At 35.7% G+C, this 16,030-nt stretch overlaps 1 protein-coding gene across 1 annotated transcript in view; it reads left to right on the top strand.

The window, feature by feature from the left end:
* LOC102905426 (uncharacterized) overlaps nt 1-16,030 on the top strand; it is a 163,945-nt gene that overhangs the window by 133,965 nt on the left and 13,950 nt on the right. Inside the window, exons 60-67 of the mRNA XM_042275419.2 lie at nt 1,660-1,880; nt 1,966-2,019; nt 6,682-6,715; nt 7,028-7,151; nt 10,724-10,937; nt 11,772-11,943; nt 13,938-14,008; nt 14,433-14,550. Of these exons, the coding sequence (XP_042131353.1) occupies nt 1,660-1,880; nt 1,966-2,019; nt 6,682-6,715; nt 7,028-7,151; nt 10,724-10,937; nt 11,772-11,943; nt 13,938-14,008; nt 14,433-14,550 (1,008 nt within the window). The remainder of the gene's footprint in view (nt 1-1,659; nt 1,881-1,965; nt 2,020-6,681; nt 6,716-7,027; nt 7,152-10,723; nt 10,938-11,771; nt 11,944-13,937; nt 14,009-14,432; nt 14,551-16,030) is intronic.

The raw sequence follows: 16,030 nt of genomic DNA on the forward strand, positions 1-16,030 counted from the left end.
GAAAAAAAATAAATGACACTTTCCAGAAAGGGACAGTTGATATTTGGATATAAAGAATGGCATTCCAATGCATTTCATTTCAGTGTAGAAATTTGGGAATTTGTATCCAACTGTTGTAATCTGCTAACTGGAGTAAATACAAGTATATATTATATTGAACTCATACGAATACTCATATTGGTACAAAAAACCATCATAGCATATAATTTGAATTACGATGTAGGAATTTGATTTTCTTTGAGACTGAATTGACTTTGGTTCCTAAATATTTTAAAATTTGCCTATTCTCCATTTATATAACTTTGGATGAATGGTTTAAATTCACTATAAATGCTCACTACATAAGACATTGTATAGTGATTTTTTTTTTTTATGAGAGAACCCTGTATGGTGTTAAAGTCACATAACTTGATTTTGGTAAATTTCACACAATGAATTAAGTTCATTCAAAAATTGTGAACAGTTAAGATTGCTGTTCATGTTTTAATTTGGACTTAGGCTAAGGTAAATTTCCCTTTTATTTCAGAGTTTTTATCAGTGTTTGGGGAGCAGATGAAAAATACAATATGAAGCTTAAAAGTTGAATTTCATTTAGTTTCCTAGTTTTTCTTTTTCCATAGCCATGATAAGGCTAAATTTATTTTATTTTAAATTAATTGTAAATTTAGCTTTTTTAAAACTTACCCTGACAATGTACTTAAGAGTCAAATCAAACTGATGTTTATAATTCCATCTTCAAAAAGAAAATTTCCCAAAAGCTAGAACTAACTAAGGATTGTGATAGAGGTAATGTCTACACATCTAGCTGTTCCTCAGATGTAAAATGTTGTAGTGTAGAACTATTCATCAAACAAGGACAATTAAAATGGAAAATAATCACATATTCACTAGAAGAGAATGAGCATGAAAATCCACATACACTGTATTCCTGGATCATCTTCAGGCTTTTTATTTGTCTTCCAAGAAGTATATTAAATGGGCTATTAATTTAGATTAAAACAATTATTTGTTACCAGAACCACACAATATCACATTCTCTAAACTGACTCTTTAACATGAAATGAAATCTTGCTAGTAAAGCAAAAGAGGACACGAACGTCTTTTTTTTTTTTTAACATCCCAATCACAGTTTCCCCTCCCTCCTCTCCTCTCATTCCCTCCCTCCCTCCCTCCACTCCTCCACCCCAATTCACTCCTCCTCCGTTTCTGTTCAGAAGTGGGCAGGCCTCCCACAGTATCAACAAAGCATGGCAGACCAAGTTGCAGTACGACCAAGCACCCCCTTGTATTAAGGCTGGGCAAGGCAACCCAGTCGGAGGAATAGGTTCCCAAGAGCCAGTCAACACATTAGGGACAGTCCCTGCTCCCATTGTTAGGAGTCCCACAAATAGACCAAGCTACACAACTGTCACACATACACACGTCTTTTTACACAGATGTGTCTTACAGACAGTAAACACTTTACATAGAAAACAATGACTCAAAAGAAAACCACGAGATGAAAAATACTTTAATGACAATATTGAACTACACACAGAAACGGGTCTTGTTAGTTAAAACGGTGGAAACAGAACCGAGCTCAGTGACAAAGTTGGTGAAACAATGTTATTTTTATTTTAAAAAAGCATCAGAATTCTTAGTAGCAAACTTCTGTTGCAGCTTAAACGGAAGAAGAAGAAGACAGGGTGCAGCCCCAAGATGGACACAGTGGAAAAACCACCTCGTGGTAACATTGCGGCAGCTGCTTTTGCTGTGGGGGGTGGTGCTGACGTAGCTGCTGCCATTTCTGATAATGGTGGTAGAAATGGATTCGCCCTGCAAAAGCATTGTGGGAAGTCTGGTAACCATGAACTTCCTGTTACAACAAAAAAGCATGTTGGGTAAGTATGGTAATATTTAACAGTGTATCACTGCTTTTGTCCTAAGAAACTAATTCTCGCTTGGCCTGGCGTTCATACTTAACAGATCTCATGCTGTTACTAAGGATGTTCAGTCTTGTACCGACATCAAAAGAATGTGGTGAGATACCATTGTTCTACACTATCCTGAGGACTGTTTGGTTAGAAAGATAACGGCAGGGCTCTAAGATGTGAGGAAAATGGTTTTCTGCCGCAGTGTTGTTAATGGAAGTTGACAAACACTTTTGGAAGGATAAATTTGTAGCAGGCATCCCTGTTTCTTTCACAATAGCTTTTATACCCACAGCTTAACTTCCACAATGAGGTCCTTTGTGGGTACATAAGAACAAAGATTCTACTTTAAGAGTCACAAGTTTGGGTGTCAAGTTGACAAGGGATGGGGTGGTCAAAGCTATATTGTCAACTTGACAGGATGTGTAGTATCAAAGAGACAAAGCCCTACGGGCCTGTTTGGGAACAGTTATGTAGATTAGGTTAGCAGAAGCCCACCATTACTGTAGGCAGCATTGTCCAATGGGCTGGAGGGGAGAAAGTGAGCTGCTGTGAATGCTTGATCAACCCTAAATCCTTCTCCCCCTAACTAACTTGTTAGGTACCTTATCATAGCAAGAAGGGAAGAGACTTACACAATGTTCTAAACCACCGAGGGATGTTATTATTATTATTATTATTTTGTAAACCAGACAGTAAACATTTTAGTGTTTGTTGGCATTAAATTGTTGGTTGCTATAGTTCAAAATCAGCTAGAGATAACAACTGAATAATGTGGATAATTTTTTTTAATCACAGTATATTTAAGTGTCAGAATATAGTTCAGTGGTACAATGCTTAGGTCACATGAGGCTGCCCTTTGTTCAAATACCCAGCACCACAAGGAATGATGGACAGAAAAAAGAAAAAAACTTCAGGCAAACAAATGGTTAAATGCAGCCCACAGAGACTAATTTAGTGACATTTTGGCTAAGTACAAGATACTACTAATACAGTGAATTTTGTGTTTATTGTAACTCTATATACATTTATTAACATTTTGTTATGGAGCACATTATATTTCCACAGTGTTTTCATATATATTTAAATAAGCTCAGTTTGTAAATTTAATCTATTTTATGCAGTTTTATTCTTACTATAGAATTCATATTTTAATATAAATAATTACTTTGTATACTTATAGTTGCTTAATGGAAAGTGCCCCAGAATTATATACCTTTTTTAATGTATACTTTTTACTTTTTTTGAGATTTTCATACACGAGTGCTGTATTTACATTATTTCCACTCCTCCTTCTCCCCACTCCAACTCCTCCGATGTTTCCCAACTCCTCAAATTCATGACTTCTTCATGTCTATTATATATATATATATATATATATATATATATATATATATATATACTGCTGATTCCATCTAGTATTGTTCACATGTACATGTGTTTATAGTTGACCATTTGGGATTGGATAGCCTATCAAGGAAGTTGTCCTGGAAGGAATTGATTCTCTCTCTCTCATCAGTCATTGATTGGCTGTAGCCCCTCAGCTAGGCATAGTGCCCTGTGAAATACCCACTCCATTCACATTGGCATGTCGACTGCTGTGGTCATTATGCAGGTCTGGTTTAGGCAACCTTATTGAAATATCATGTATGTAGTTTCCAAGACGTGTAGAAAACACGGTCTCACGGCTGGCAACTCATCCTCTTTATCTTACAATCTTCCTGCCCCCTCTTCCTCTTCTAAGTTTTCCCTAAGCCTTAGATGTAAGGGTTGCACTGTAGATACATCAGTTGGGGTGGTCACCTATTTTAGTGAGGGCTTTTCCTACCAAAGTGCCTCCCACAATCCGGGTGGCCTTTCCACACCAGTCAAGGCAATCAGGACACCTCCTCAGGCGAGGCTCCCTACTCAGTTGAGTCTAATTTGTGGCAAGTTGAGATTAAAACCATCCATAACAGCACCCTATCATCTCTTAACTTTCTGCATTTGGCCAGTTATGGATCTCTGCAGTAAGCTCTGTCTGCCAAAAAAGAAGATTCTGTAATGAGGGATGACAGCTGCACTTCTCTGTGCTATAAATATTTAGAATCTATTAGAAAATATATTAGTTTAGGAAAGTGGCAGTCGTAGGTTCTCCTTTAGAATCTAAAACCTCTCTGGCCAGGAATAGTTCACGAGGTTTACAATACCAGGCATGGATTGCCTCCTATTGAGCAGGCCTTAAATCCAACTAGACAGCTGTTTGTAAACCTCAGTGTAAACACATTAGAGATGTCTTGCTGAAGACACTACATACTTAAGTCATAAAACATGGAGAAGTCAAGTCGATACTGATTCATCCCTATTGGCTAGCTTTCATAATGTTGGAAGGCTCTATTCACACTACCCAAATGGAAAAGTAATCATTAATTTTATCAAGCTGCAAGCCACATGAGCTACAACAACAATGACTGTCATAGCAAGGTAAGCTCATTGGTTCAATTGTGGCCCTGATGTCATGGGAATAACCAAACTCATTCCATTTGGATTTAAGGTCTGCTGCATGAAATAAAACCCATGCTTGGCACCATTACTGGGACCAAGAACTTATGGGATGGACACATTAGAGGCCCTAGAGGAGAACCTATCACTATTATTCTGCTAAATGGATAAGCTATTACACTGACACTAACTAATGAATTATCACCATACCTGTTGATTAGTGTATCCCTCAGTCATCATCAGGAAAGCCTTTTCTTGCCGTACATGTCGTTAAAACAGAGATTCACAAATTGTCAGTGTGCAGAGAATATGAGATCATGGAGTGCTCAGCTCTACCTGGAACATCTATATCATACCCCTTCCCCTAAGACTCGGGTGCAGAGAATAAGAGACTACAGAATGCTCAGCCCTCATATATATATATATATATATATATATATATATATATATATATATATATATGTGTGTGTGTGTGTGTGTGTGTGTGTGTGTGTGTGTGTGTGTGTGTGTGTATGTATGTATATATTGCATCCCATTCTCCCAAGGCCAGGGATTGTTATGAAAGAGAAGGTGAAGAGATAACAGAATAATATGGTCAGCTTCAACAGCATTAAAACGGTCATTATAAAAGAAAAACTGTGTTCCCAAGACATTTCTCTGCCTTTTTATTTTATGGTACAAGTTTTCTGTGATTTTAATTATTTCATCTAAGTCCAGTATTACTATAATCCAAAGCAAAACAAAAATTGTACCACAGATTGAATTATTAATCTTGTTTTCTTAATGTCATTTCCCAAAAGCAGTGAACTCTGACCTTTTAGCATAGCCTTCAAGCCTAGGGTAGGGTTAATCTCCACTTGTTTCTGAGTATGCTCCTTTCAGTTCCAAGTTCCTGGAAACACGTCGGTGCCATAAAGTTCTGCTTCCATTTTGTTCTCTGAGTAGAATCATTTTCTTGGGTTTTCGTTTGCTTTCTTGTTTGTTTTTGTATGGCTCCTCTTTTCCATGCTGCTCTTCTAGACTTCTTTGCTCAGGCATAACTTTCACATGCTTTCTCAGATGTCATCTTGACAATTAGCTATTCATTCTGAATTGGCTCGGAAATGCAATAATCTAATATAACTGTACATTAAAATTATCTAAACTGTCATGCACTGTGTTTTAAATTTTTTATGTAATAAAAATATGCAAATGCATGAGTCATAGTAAATACATCCTAATAATCCATTTATTCCTTTGCCAGAATCATCATAGCTATGTTTCTACCATTTCATAGGCTATTGCAAAATATCATACATGTCAGTCTAATAGCCATTTACTTTCTGATTAAAAGATAAAGAACTCATAATTGTTTAATGGAAAAGTCATGTAGCATAGGTGACTTATTTCCTTTTATTAATTGTTTTATTGGCATACATCATATATTCCATGTATGCCTATTAATGCAGGCATAAGTAGTTGAACAGACAAATACACTTGTTTAGAAATGTCTTTAGAAACATAAACCATTTATTGAATTAAATTTCCAAAATTGCCTATATATCTAGTCTTTTTAAATTTTTTAAATATTTGGAAAGCGGAAAATTACTTACAATTATAACCAGAAATGCAACAATAGTATAAATTTACCTACCATTGTTTCAACTGAAATGTTTGAAGACAGATACAGTGTTCACAAATAATAAGGAACGTGTGCAGCCAGCACTCCTGGGTTTGAGATGCTCTGCCACTGACAAGCTTTGTGCACTTAGTGAGGTGCCGTGGTCTTCCTTCTCCTAGTCCTTTCATCGATAAAATACTGGCGTTTGCTGCCCATAATTGTTATGAGAATTAAACTGAATTTAAGGGCAGTGGAGGTCCCAAACAAGCTCACTCCTATCTTCACTATGAGAGGATTGAACTTCTTGGAGAAATTACATATTATTCTTCAATAGGGGTTAACATCCATAAAGATTCATTTTTATAGAAAGTGACATTAACAAAAGTCTACGTATTTCTTTCCATAAAATAATACTAGTAATATCATAAATTCTTGTGGCATTCACTGTCAGAAAGTTTGCTCAGAATTTAATTATCTGGATACTTTTAGTGATGTCTTTTTTTTCCTTAATGTTACTTTCTATTTTAACTGAACTTCCCTTATGGACACTTATCATATTTGAAATAATTTATGAATTTTTTAGTAGGACAAATCACAAATGCATGGGTTTTCTATAAATATAATAGTTCTCAATGTTATCTGTGCTTTTCATATTTAAATATTGAGCAGAAACTTCTGTCTTCTTTGTAGGCTGAATAAGAAAACATGTGATGAAAAGAACAAGGTACTGTAAAAATAAATTTAAAACAGTATTTTACTGAAAATAATTTACAAAGGAAGTGATACGTTATGAAATATGTGTGAAATACATCATAAAGACTAAAGTGAAAAGATCTAGAACTTTTTGTTTTCTGTTGAAATTTATATCAAAGCAGTGAGTAACAAAGACTAGCCATTGATAATCTTTTGAAAACTCTGTTCCCTTCATACCTACAAAAAATTCTAATCATAAAGATGTGTAGCTAATATATTATGCATTTACCATATAGTATAAGCATTTGAGGATGTTCCTGATATTGTATGGTTTATTTTGAAGGCTGTAGAACACATGGATGCCATCGATGATCACCAGTTATCCGAATCAGTCTCTGAGAATGATGATTTGCCTGATTATGACAATATATTGATGATAGTTGACCAACTTCAAATGAACTATAAAGGTAAGACCCCCGCATAAATGTAATGCTTTAGTATTAATGCTGAGGCAATCTTAAAGTCAGAATTTGGGCTTGTACATAGAGGACTTTTAGCTGTCTAGATTTTTGGTGAGACATAAAAATGAAGGTTAACCTGCTATTTTCTCTGCACATTTTTGAAGAGGTTGACTTTTCACTAAGTCATATTTTGGAACCTGTATTAGAAGTAAGGAGTCTATATCAGGTTGGGGCCATTTCTGGAACATTTCCTATTCTTTCTATTGTGTGTTCTGTTGTGAAAGTTGCTATGGCTCTGTAGCATAACTAGAAGTCAGCATTAACACTGCTCCTCGGGATTACTTTGGCCTTCTGAATTCTAACTTTTTTTTTCTCATTCTGTTAAAAATTTCATTAAGATTTAGGAAAAGACTGTACTATTTTATAAGTCATTTCCAGAAATATATCTGTTTTATAAAGTAAATTCTAATATTCATTTGTGGAGTAAGGCTTACAGCCAATCAGAGAGTGGTTGGTTACTCCCATGGTATAAATCCATGCCACTAATGCACAGCTGAGCAAAACTTAGCGGGCCAGGTGCTGTTTGTAGCTCTCAGCATTCGCAGCTGGGTAAGATTGGTGATTTTCTCCTCTGGAAGCATGCATGTTACCTTCCAGCACTATGAAAGCTAGCCAGTAGGGATTAATCTATCAGACTAGTAACAACTTAATGTGCCTAAACTCTATGACTCAACTACACGGAGTCTTCAGCAATAGGGTCTTACTGCCAAAGTCTTCAGGACAATCATAGCATTGGCAATAACTTGTAATGGTTTGTGGACTGTGGGACTTCACTGGCCAATAGTTCCAAAAGAGTGAATCCATTCCTGTCACTGGGCTTCTTATTTGTTAACCTGCAGTCTAGTAGGGGCACTGTTGTTCTGTTTAAAGGTAACTCCATTTTAACACATTCTCTCTTTCTCTCACTCTCCCCTAGTCCCCCCCCACACACACACATGTGTATGTATATATGTATGTATGTATGTATGTATATGTGTATGTATGTATATATGTATGTATGTATATGTACACATATGCATGTGTGTGTTAAGCTTCTATAGTGGCAGATATTTCCCTATGAAATTTTAATAATGTCTAGTGCTTTTATTTACTCCCTATATATATCCTTCTCATTCCCCATCCTAATTTAACCTTTCCAGTTTCCATTAATCCTCTTTACCCCTTGATACCTCTGCTTTCTATCTGCTCACCTTGAAGGATCCTCCACCCACCATGGCTCCTCAGTAATCTCTTGACTTCTCTGGGCATTCCAAATGAAATATATATATTTGAAGATTCAAAGCCAATATTTATAAATGGGAGAACTGTATTTGTAAGTCTGGGTTACCTTACTCAGAGTGATTGTTTCCAACTCCATCTATTTACTTATGTATTGCATAATTTTGTTTTTCTTACTAGTTGAACAATACACTATTTACCACATTTTGATTATTTATTAATTAGTTGATGGGCATCTTTCCATTTCCTGGCTATTGTGAATAAACAGCAATGAACATTGATAATACCATATCTCTATAGTGGGATTTAGAATATGAGTATGTGCCAAGAATGGTATAGCTGGATCATGTGGGAGACCTAATTTTAATTTTTTGAGGAACTTTCATGCTGATTTCCATAACGGCTACATCACTTTGCATTCATCCCAGCAGTAAATAAGTGTTCCCTCCCCTCATATTGATGCCAGCATTTGTCATAACTTATTTTTTTATTTTAGCCATTCTGAGTGAAGTAAGATGAAATCTCAAAGTAGTTTTAATTTGTATTTCTCTGATGGCTAAGGATGTTGAAAATTCTTAAATATTCATTAGCCTTTTGTATTTCATCTTTTAAGAACTAATTTTTGTTCAGTTTTATTTTATGTATGTCTGTGTTCTGCCTGTGTGTGCATCTGTGCCTCACATTCATGCATTGTGCCCACAAAGGCCAGAAAAGGGCACTGGATTCCCTGGAACTGGAGTTACACACTGTCGCCAGTTGCTACATGGGTGCTGGGACTTGAACCTGGGATCCTTGAAAGAGCAGCAAATGTCTTAACCACTGACCCATCTCTCCAGCCCTATGCCCAATTTTTCACTTGGGTTGTTGGTTTTCTTGAATTTTTTTAGTTCTTTATATGTTCTAGATACTAACAATTTGTCAATTATATAACTGGTAAGCATTTTTCCCATCCACTGGGATCCTTCTTTGCTCAAGAGATAGTATCTTTTGCTGTACAGAACCTTTTTTGGCTTTTTAGGTCCTATTTATTAATTTTGATTTTTTTAATGTCTGAGCTATCATAGTTCTGTTCAGAAAAGTCCTTTATGTCAGTAAGTTCAAGCATATCCCCTATTTTCATCTGTATCAGATTCAGGGTATCAGATCTTACGTTGAGATCTTGATCCATTTGGAGTTGAATGTTGTACAGAGATGAAGATCAAGTTTCACTCCTCTAAGTGCAGTTATCCTGTTTGATCAGCACCAGTTTATTCTTACATGTTGGCCTGCATAACTTCTCATGCCAAGGAACCTAGACATTAGTAAGGAGATTTATTTGCATTAGTAAAGAGATAAACATTCTCCATGCCTGAAGCACATTGTCTCATAATTTATTGGATATATTTTGCTTGTTTTCACTTTTCAGTATTTTTGTTTATTCCTTCATGATTTCATGCATGTGTATAATGTATATTTTGTAATGTATAATGTTACCTCCTTTACACTCCTTTGTCCTTCCCCAACTTCCTCTGAACCTCTACTCCCAACAAGTTTCCTATCTATTTTCATGTCCTTTTTATAAGATCTAATACTTTTAATTAGGTTTGCCTAAATGAACATGGATGTGGGGGTTACTTACTAAAGCATGGGGCAACAGAAAATTCCTCCCTTCCACCAGCAGGACCACATAAGTTCCTTCCTCACCCATAATCAAATGTTGCCATACTCAATCTTGTGCGAATCTTTGCAGGTAACCACAGCTGCTGTGAATTCCTGACTACAATGGGCATTTAACATCACAGCCCTAGTCCCCATATTTCAGCTCTCACATTCTTTGTAGTATTTTATTTTTGTGTGTAACAGCACTCTAATCAGAGTCTATTTCTCCTCCTTACCCAGAAGGATATTGCAACAAAGTCCAAGCCCACTGTCTAGATTGGCTAGGATCTTCTTCACCTTCTGAACAGACGTTTACTACTCATACTCTGATTCCTAGTTTGGCAGTCTCTTCCTGTGGGAAATCTTCCTGGGCATAATGCAAAAAGATACTCTGTGGAACCCCAGGACTCTGCTTGGGTATAACATCCATCTGAATGGATGGTCATAATGGTCATTTTATCTGTCTTCTCCATCAGATTTAAGCTAAATAAAAGCAGTTGATCAGTCAGCTTTATTTGAAAATCTTAGTATAATGCATGCCAGACAGTAGTCATTCAGTATGTCTTTGTTTATCTTGAATGACAGAATATGAAAATGTACAAACTTTTGTGTACAGAAATTGCTCATGCATTTCATTTCTACCCACTCTTTTCCTGATGTAGATTCTGGAAGACAGTTGGAAATCCAGGATGCAGTTCATTCATATAAAATGATAATAGGACGTAACCAAAGTCACTCAGAGTTACTTATAGAAATAAGTAATAAAATAAAAAACCAAGCTGGCGAAGTGCTAAAGAAGCCACAAGAAACAGAAAAGAGGAAATCACAGCTCAGATGTAAAAACGAAGAACAGCAACTAGAACTCATTGATGTGGGGTATGAGTATTTACATTAAAGAAGTGTGAACAGTTAGGGCAGACTACAGATTTTTAGGGAAAATTTTAAGTGCTACATTACCCTATGGACATCTTTCATGTTTATCATTTTGAGAAACATCTATTAAGTTCATTAGCCCATTTGTTGGTTGAATAATCTCAGGGTTAGTATTTAATTTTAGAATTATATTGGAATATAGGATTGTGTCCTCTGCAAATGGGTATTTTGATATCTTCCTTTCCTGTTTTCAACCCTTTAAATTATTTTTCTTGTCTTACTTCTCTGGCTAAATGTGTGTGTGTGCATGTGCATGTGTGTGCATGCGTGTGTGTGTGTGTGTGTGTGTATGTGTGTGTGTGTATGCATGTACATGTATATGTGTGTATATGAATATACATATATATAATTTTAATTTGTATAGCACATAGTGCCTTTGAAGAAGCAATTGGGTTGTTTTTCCATGCTGTTTTTCTCTTAAGCAGCAATGAGAAGCTTCATTTTTCTATTAATTCTAAAAGCTCAATATTAGTATTCAAGAAAGACCATATTTTAGCAACAGCAAAAAAGGTATATGTAATTTTCAACTTTTCACTTTGCTGAATAATTTAAAATATACTTTTCTATAGTCACAGAATTGCTAGTGACAGGGACTGGTCAATTCCCTGAATAGTCCTTAATTATACTCTTTCTAGTTTATATGTCCTTTGGAGAGACTGAATTCTGAAAATAGAGATAACATTGTAAAGGAAAGTATCTGACAATATAAAATACTATACAGTAATAAACTTACTTTTCACCAAAATAAATTTTAATGCCAGCCTGTTCAATTTGCAGATTGGCTGGAAAACAAGAAGCACAACAAAGAAATCCTCATTCTCTCTATGAAAAAATTAAGAAGCAATTAAGTGAAAAAGAAGAGCAATATAAAAAAGAAAAACAACAACTTGAAACGCACCTTGGAGCACAAGATATGGAACTCAGGCATCTCAGAAATGATATAAATAAGGTAAATTCACTGTTTAATATAGGGAATCCTGTTTTGCTTAAGGATAAGAACATGAACAGGGAAATAGAGGGCTGGGAATTTTCAGCAATGTACAAGCATTGTAAGTCTGTGTTTGCATGAATTTGGGGTGTCTACTGCACCATTAATCCAGACCCTCTCCTATGGGCTCTGCTGTGCATACCGGCCACTCTGAGCAAAACATTGATGTGTGCCATGAAAGTGTACTGTATTGGTTTAACTTCATGTCCCTTGAAAACTAAATTCAGAGATTTTCATAATTACTTATTAGAAATCTTGGCCCTCAAGTTATGATTAATATATGTTTTCCAAGTGAAGGAATGGCAAGTCAGTTGGGTTTAATCCACATAAATGTTACTTTAAGTATTTTTATTGAAATATGTCCTATCTAGATTTTAAAAGTTTTCTGAAAAAAAAAAATTGTCACCAAGCATGTTTGCCTACACCAAAGAACTGTGAGAACTTTGTTTTGTTTTTATTATGTTTTCCCTAGTCTTTGCTAATTTCATGTGTATGCAATGTATTTTGATATCTGTCCTCATCCCTCTTTCCAACTCTCCCTAAACGTATGTTCCTCCAAATATCATATGCTTTTAGAGTTAAAGATTTATTATATTTCTGTGTTTGTGTGTCTATGTGTGTGTCTTTGTGTGCATGTGTGTGTGTGTGTGTGTGTGTGTGTGTGTGTGTGTGTGTGTGTATCCACATTTGCATGTGGGTGACTTCAGAAATCAGAAAGGATGATAAGATCCCTTGGAGCTTAGTTACAGAGTGTCGTAAGCCACCTGACTTGTGTTCTGGGAAGCAAACTCAGGTCCTCTAGAAGAAAGGCAAGTGCTCTTAACTGCTGCGCCATCTCTCTACTCCCCATGTCTTTATTATTATTATTGTTGTTGTTGTTGTTGCTGTTGTTATCACACTTAATCCAATTGCCGCTGCTCACATGTGCAAGGGAGTGAGGCTATTCACTGAAGCGTGAGCAATCTACTACCGAGTGCTACTGAAAGATAGTGAGCTGTACGTTATTGTGAGTGAAAGTGATGAAATTCTGGGATTTACACAAGGTCGCACACTCTCATTCCTGTCCCTCTCAATGGTGTGAAACATGATACAGTGCAGCAGCCATGTGTAAGACCCCTTCCCTTCTCACATATTCTACCGAAAATACCAAATTCTGTTAGAATATCTAATGTAACCATGATTCTAAAGCTAGTAGCCAAGGTGGGCAGTTTCTGGTGTGTCCACAGCCCTCTGAATTTTTTACATAGTTTCCTCATTCAGTCTTCACTGGAGTCCATTGAGATAGATATTACTATTTTTATTTTACAGATGAAGAAATTGAAGTATATCAAATTAACTTCCTCTAAATACATGGCCAGTAATTGCAGACCTACACACTCAGGCATTTTATCTGTGCAGACACTGCCTCTTACATGCTTCCATGAAGCATTAGTTACCCAGTGGGAGACTGATATATTTCACTGGTCCAGCTTTGCCAATCATATGCATGAAATTTTCAAATTACAGTCAATGAAGAAGTGTTTTGAATATAAAAATAGAAATGCTTACCATAATAACATCTTCTGATTTTCCCCATGATGCCAACTTTGTCAATTTGGATTTCTGAAAATTATTTCAAATGCTGACTGTGATACTATATAGTTTGACTGCAGAACTTGGGAAGTGGACACCAGAAGAATCATGAGTTTATTGTCTGCTTGGAGTACATAGAGAGACACTATCTAAAAAAAAAAAAATCAAATTAGGATAATGTGTTTCAGTCTAAGACCAGGGTCAACAAGCTTTCACTTGAGAGACTGGTTTTGTGAGCCGTGAGGTTCCTGTTGCAACAGTTCACTCCACTCTGAGGAAGAGCATAAAGGGAGCATCTTCCTGTAGAAATTCAGCATATGGACGGTTGATGAGCGGGATTGTCCCTGAGTAGTCACATGTCCTGTCTTTTCTCTTTCTGTTAGCTGCAAGAAGCACGGAATCAAGAGGCCAAGGCTGAAGACAGTGATGGGATGAGGAAGGGACACCTGCAAAAGTACGGCTTAAAGTAGCACATAAAAAAGTTTTAATACACACAAGCCATGCAATAGTGGAAATACAACCCGTATGATACGTGTATCAGTTTAGGGTCTCTTCTCCCATGCTTTATTTGCAGTATGTATTTGGGGTTTTGAAAGTGGCTCAGAATCACAGGATGTGAAATGTATAAGCTTAACTCCTGAGGTTCAATCTCCAAAAAAACAAATTAAAAAGAACTAAGGACTAATTGCTCACACCACATCTCCATTCTTCATATTAACTATGAAACCCAGACAGAAATAAGATGCATTTACCAAATCACCTGCCTTTCAAATATTTCATCAGAAATACATATAATCAGATCCAGATTCAAATGCTTCTTACATTTTTGATAATTTTTTGATTAATCTCAGAGTAATTGATGGAAATATACCTTTCAGGGTAGAACAAGAAATTTTCAAGTTAAAAGAAACCATCAAAAAGCAAGCAGAGACATTAGAACAACTTGAGAAAAAACTACTAAGTAAAGATAAAAGTTTGGTAAGAACTGACAGTCTGGTAAGTTCACCTTTTATTAATTTCTACTCTGCTGAACTGGAAATTGTCTTTCTCTAGTTGTTGGGTGTAGGAATATTGTAGACAAAAGTAGAATTCTGATGGATAAAACTGTTTGTTGTATTCATGTGTTCATATTGTTACCATTGTAATTTTAAACTAGTTGACCAAATCCATATAGTTAACTATGTTGATAGTAATATGTTAATAGAAAAGATTGCAGTTGTTTTAAACCAAATTTTTAAATATGCAATATTTCATTATGTTCCTTTAATGATAAGCACTCAGATTTTTTTTTTACATTTTGTTCATTCTGACAAAAATAGTGCTGGAAATTGGTGTGCAGACACCTGTTTGAGTAATGTTATATTTTACAAATCTTTCAATCTTTCAAGAAATTTAACACTTTGTACATTCCTGAATTTATCTTGGAATCTGAACCTGTCAGTCAGTTTTTAGAACTAATTATAACAATTTTTGAGACTTTATGATAGTAATAATTATTTATAGTTCTTTCCCAAGAAATGTGTTTCTCCCTTTGGAATCTCACAAAAGGAATTAAAAACTGTTGAAATGGAGAAACAGCTGCTTGGACAAAGGAATGTAATAGAACAGAATCCCTTAGTGTTAGAGGTTTGGAAAAGATTTTTTAGTTTACCCTTGTTCACTAGCTTTTCAAGGACTTTAGAGTCCAACCTTGGCATGCATTGGTCTATATAATTCTTGGATGCTAATTTATAAATGTCTAATGAAAGATACATAACTATCCATATAAAAGCAGAATTCTGCCATTTATACGTTTGTTTATGGAAATGGACACCACTATGAAAATACTCCACTATGGAAACTCCTTCAATGCAGTGGGGTCATTGCATCCATGAGTTGGTCTTCCAAGATGGTGATAACTGTTGGTTCCTGCAGTTCTGTTTAACAGTCTCCTCTCAGGGAAGGTGGGGCCTTTGTTGACTGAACTTTCTTGTGGCTGCAGAAGCACCATTGGTTATCGAGACTCGGAAGTCTTTGAGGCAACTTGTGGGATATGTAAAGCATTGTGGTTTGGCATGCCGCTCTTTCCATATGATCAAGTGTAATACAAAGAAAGGAGAGTTCTGTACAAGTCCCTCAGACTTGAGGTTAAATCTTGTAATCATTTCATCATTTCTTTCATCAAAATCATTTCAACATCCTTTTTCATTTACTTACCAAGGGAAGGAAAATATGGAATTACATGTTAATTAACAAATATTCAAATCTCCTTCAGACTAAAGCAACTGAAATCAGATGTGCACACACACACAATAATGAATCAATATTTTGTAATTTTGGTCAGATACAGTAAACAAGGAATAATTTTACAGCCTACCATTTTTCACACATTTAACTTTCAGGAAAATTACTGACTAGAACTACAGAAATGTAATTCACTGAAATTTATATTACAGTTATTTAAATGTACAACTTCTCAACCCTTTTAATTTTTTTC

This window comes from Peromyscus maniculatus, chromosome 4 (assembly GCF_049852395.1).
Source record: "Peromyscus maniculatus bairdii isolate BWxNUB_F1_BW_parent chromosome 4, HU_Pman_BW_mat_3.1, whole genome shotgun sequence".
Taxonomy (NCBI): Eukaryota; Metazoa; Chordata; class Mammalia; order Rodentia; family Cricetidae; genus Peromyscus; species Peromyscus maniculatus.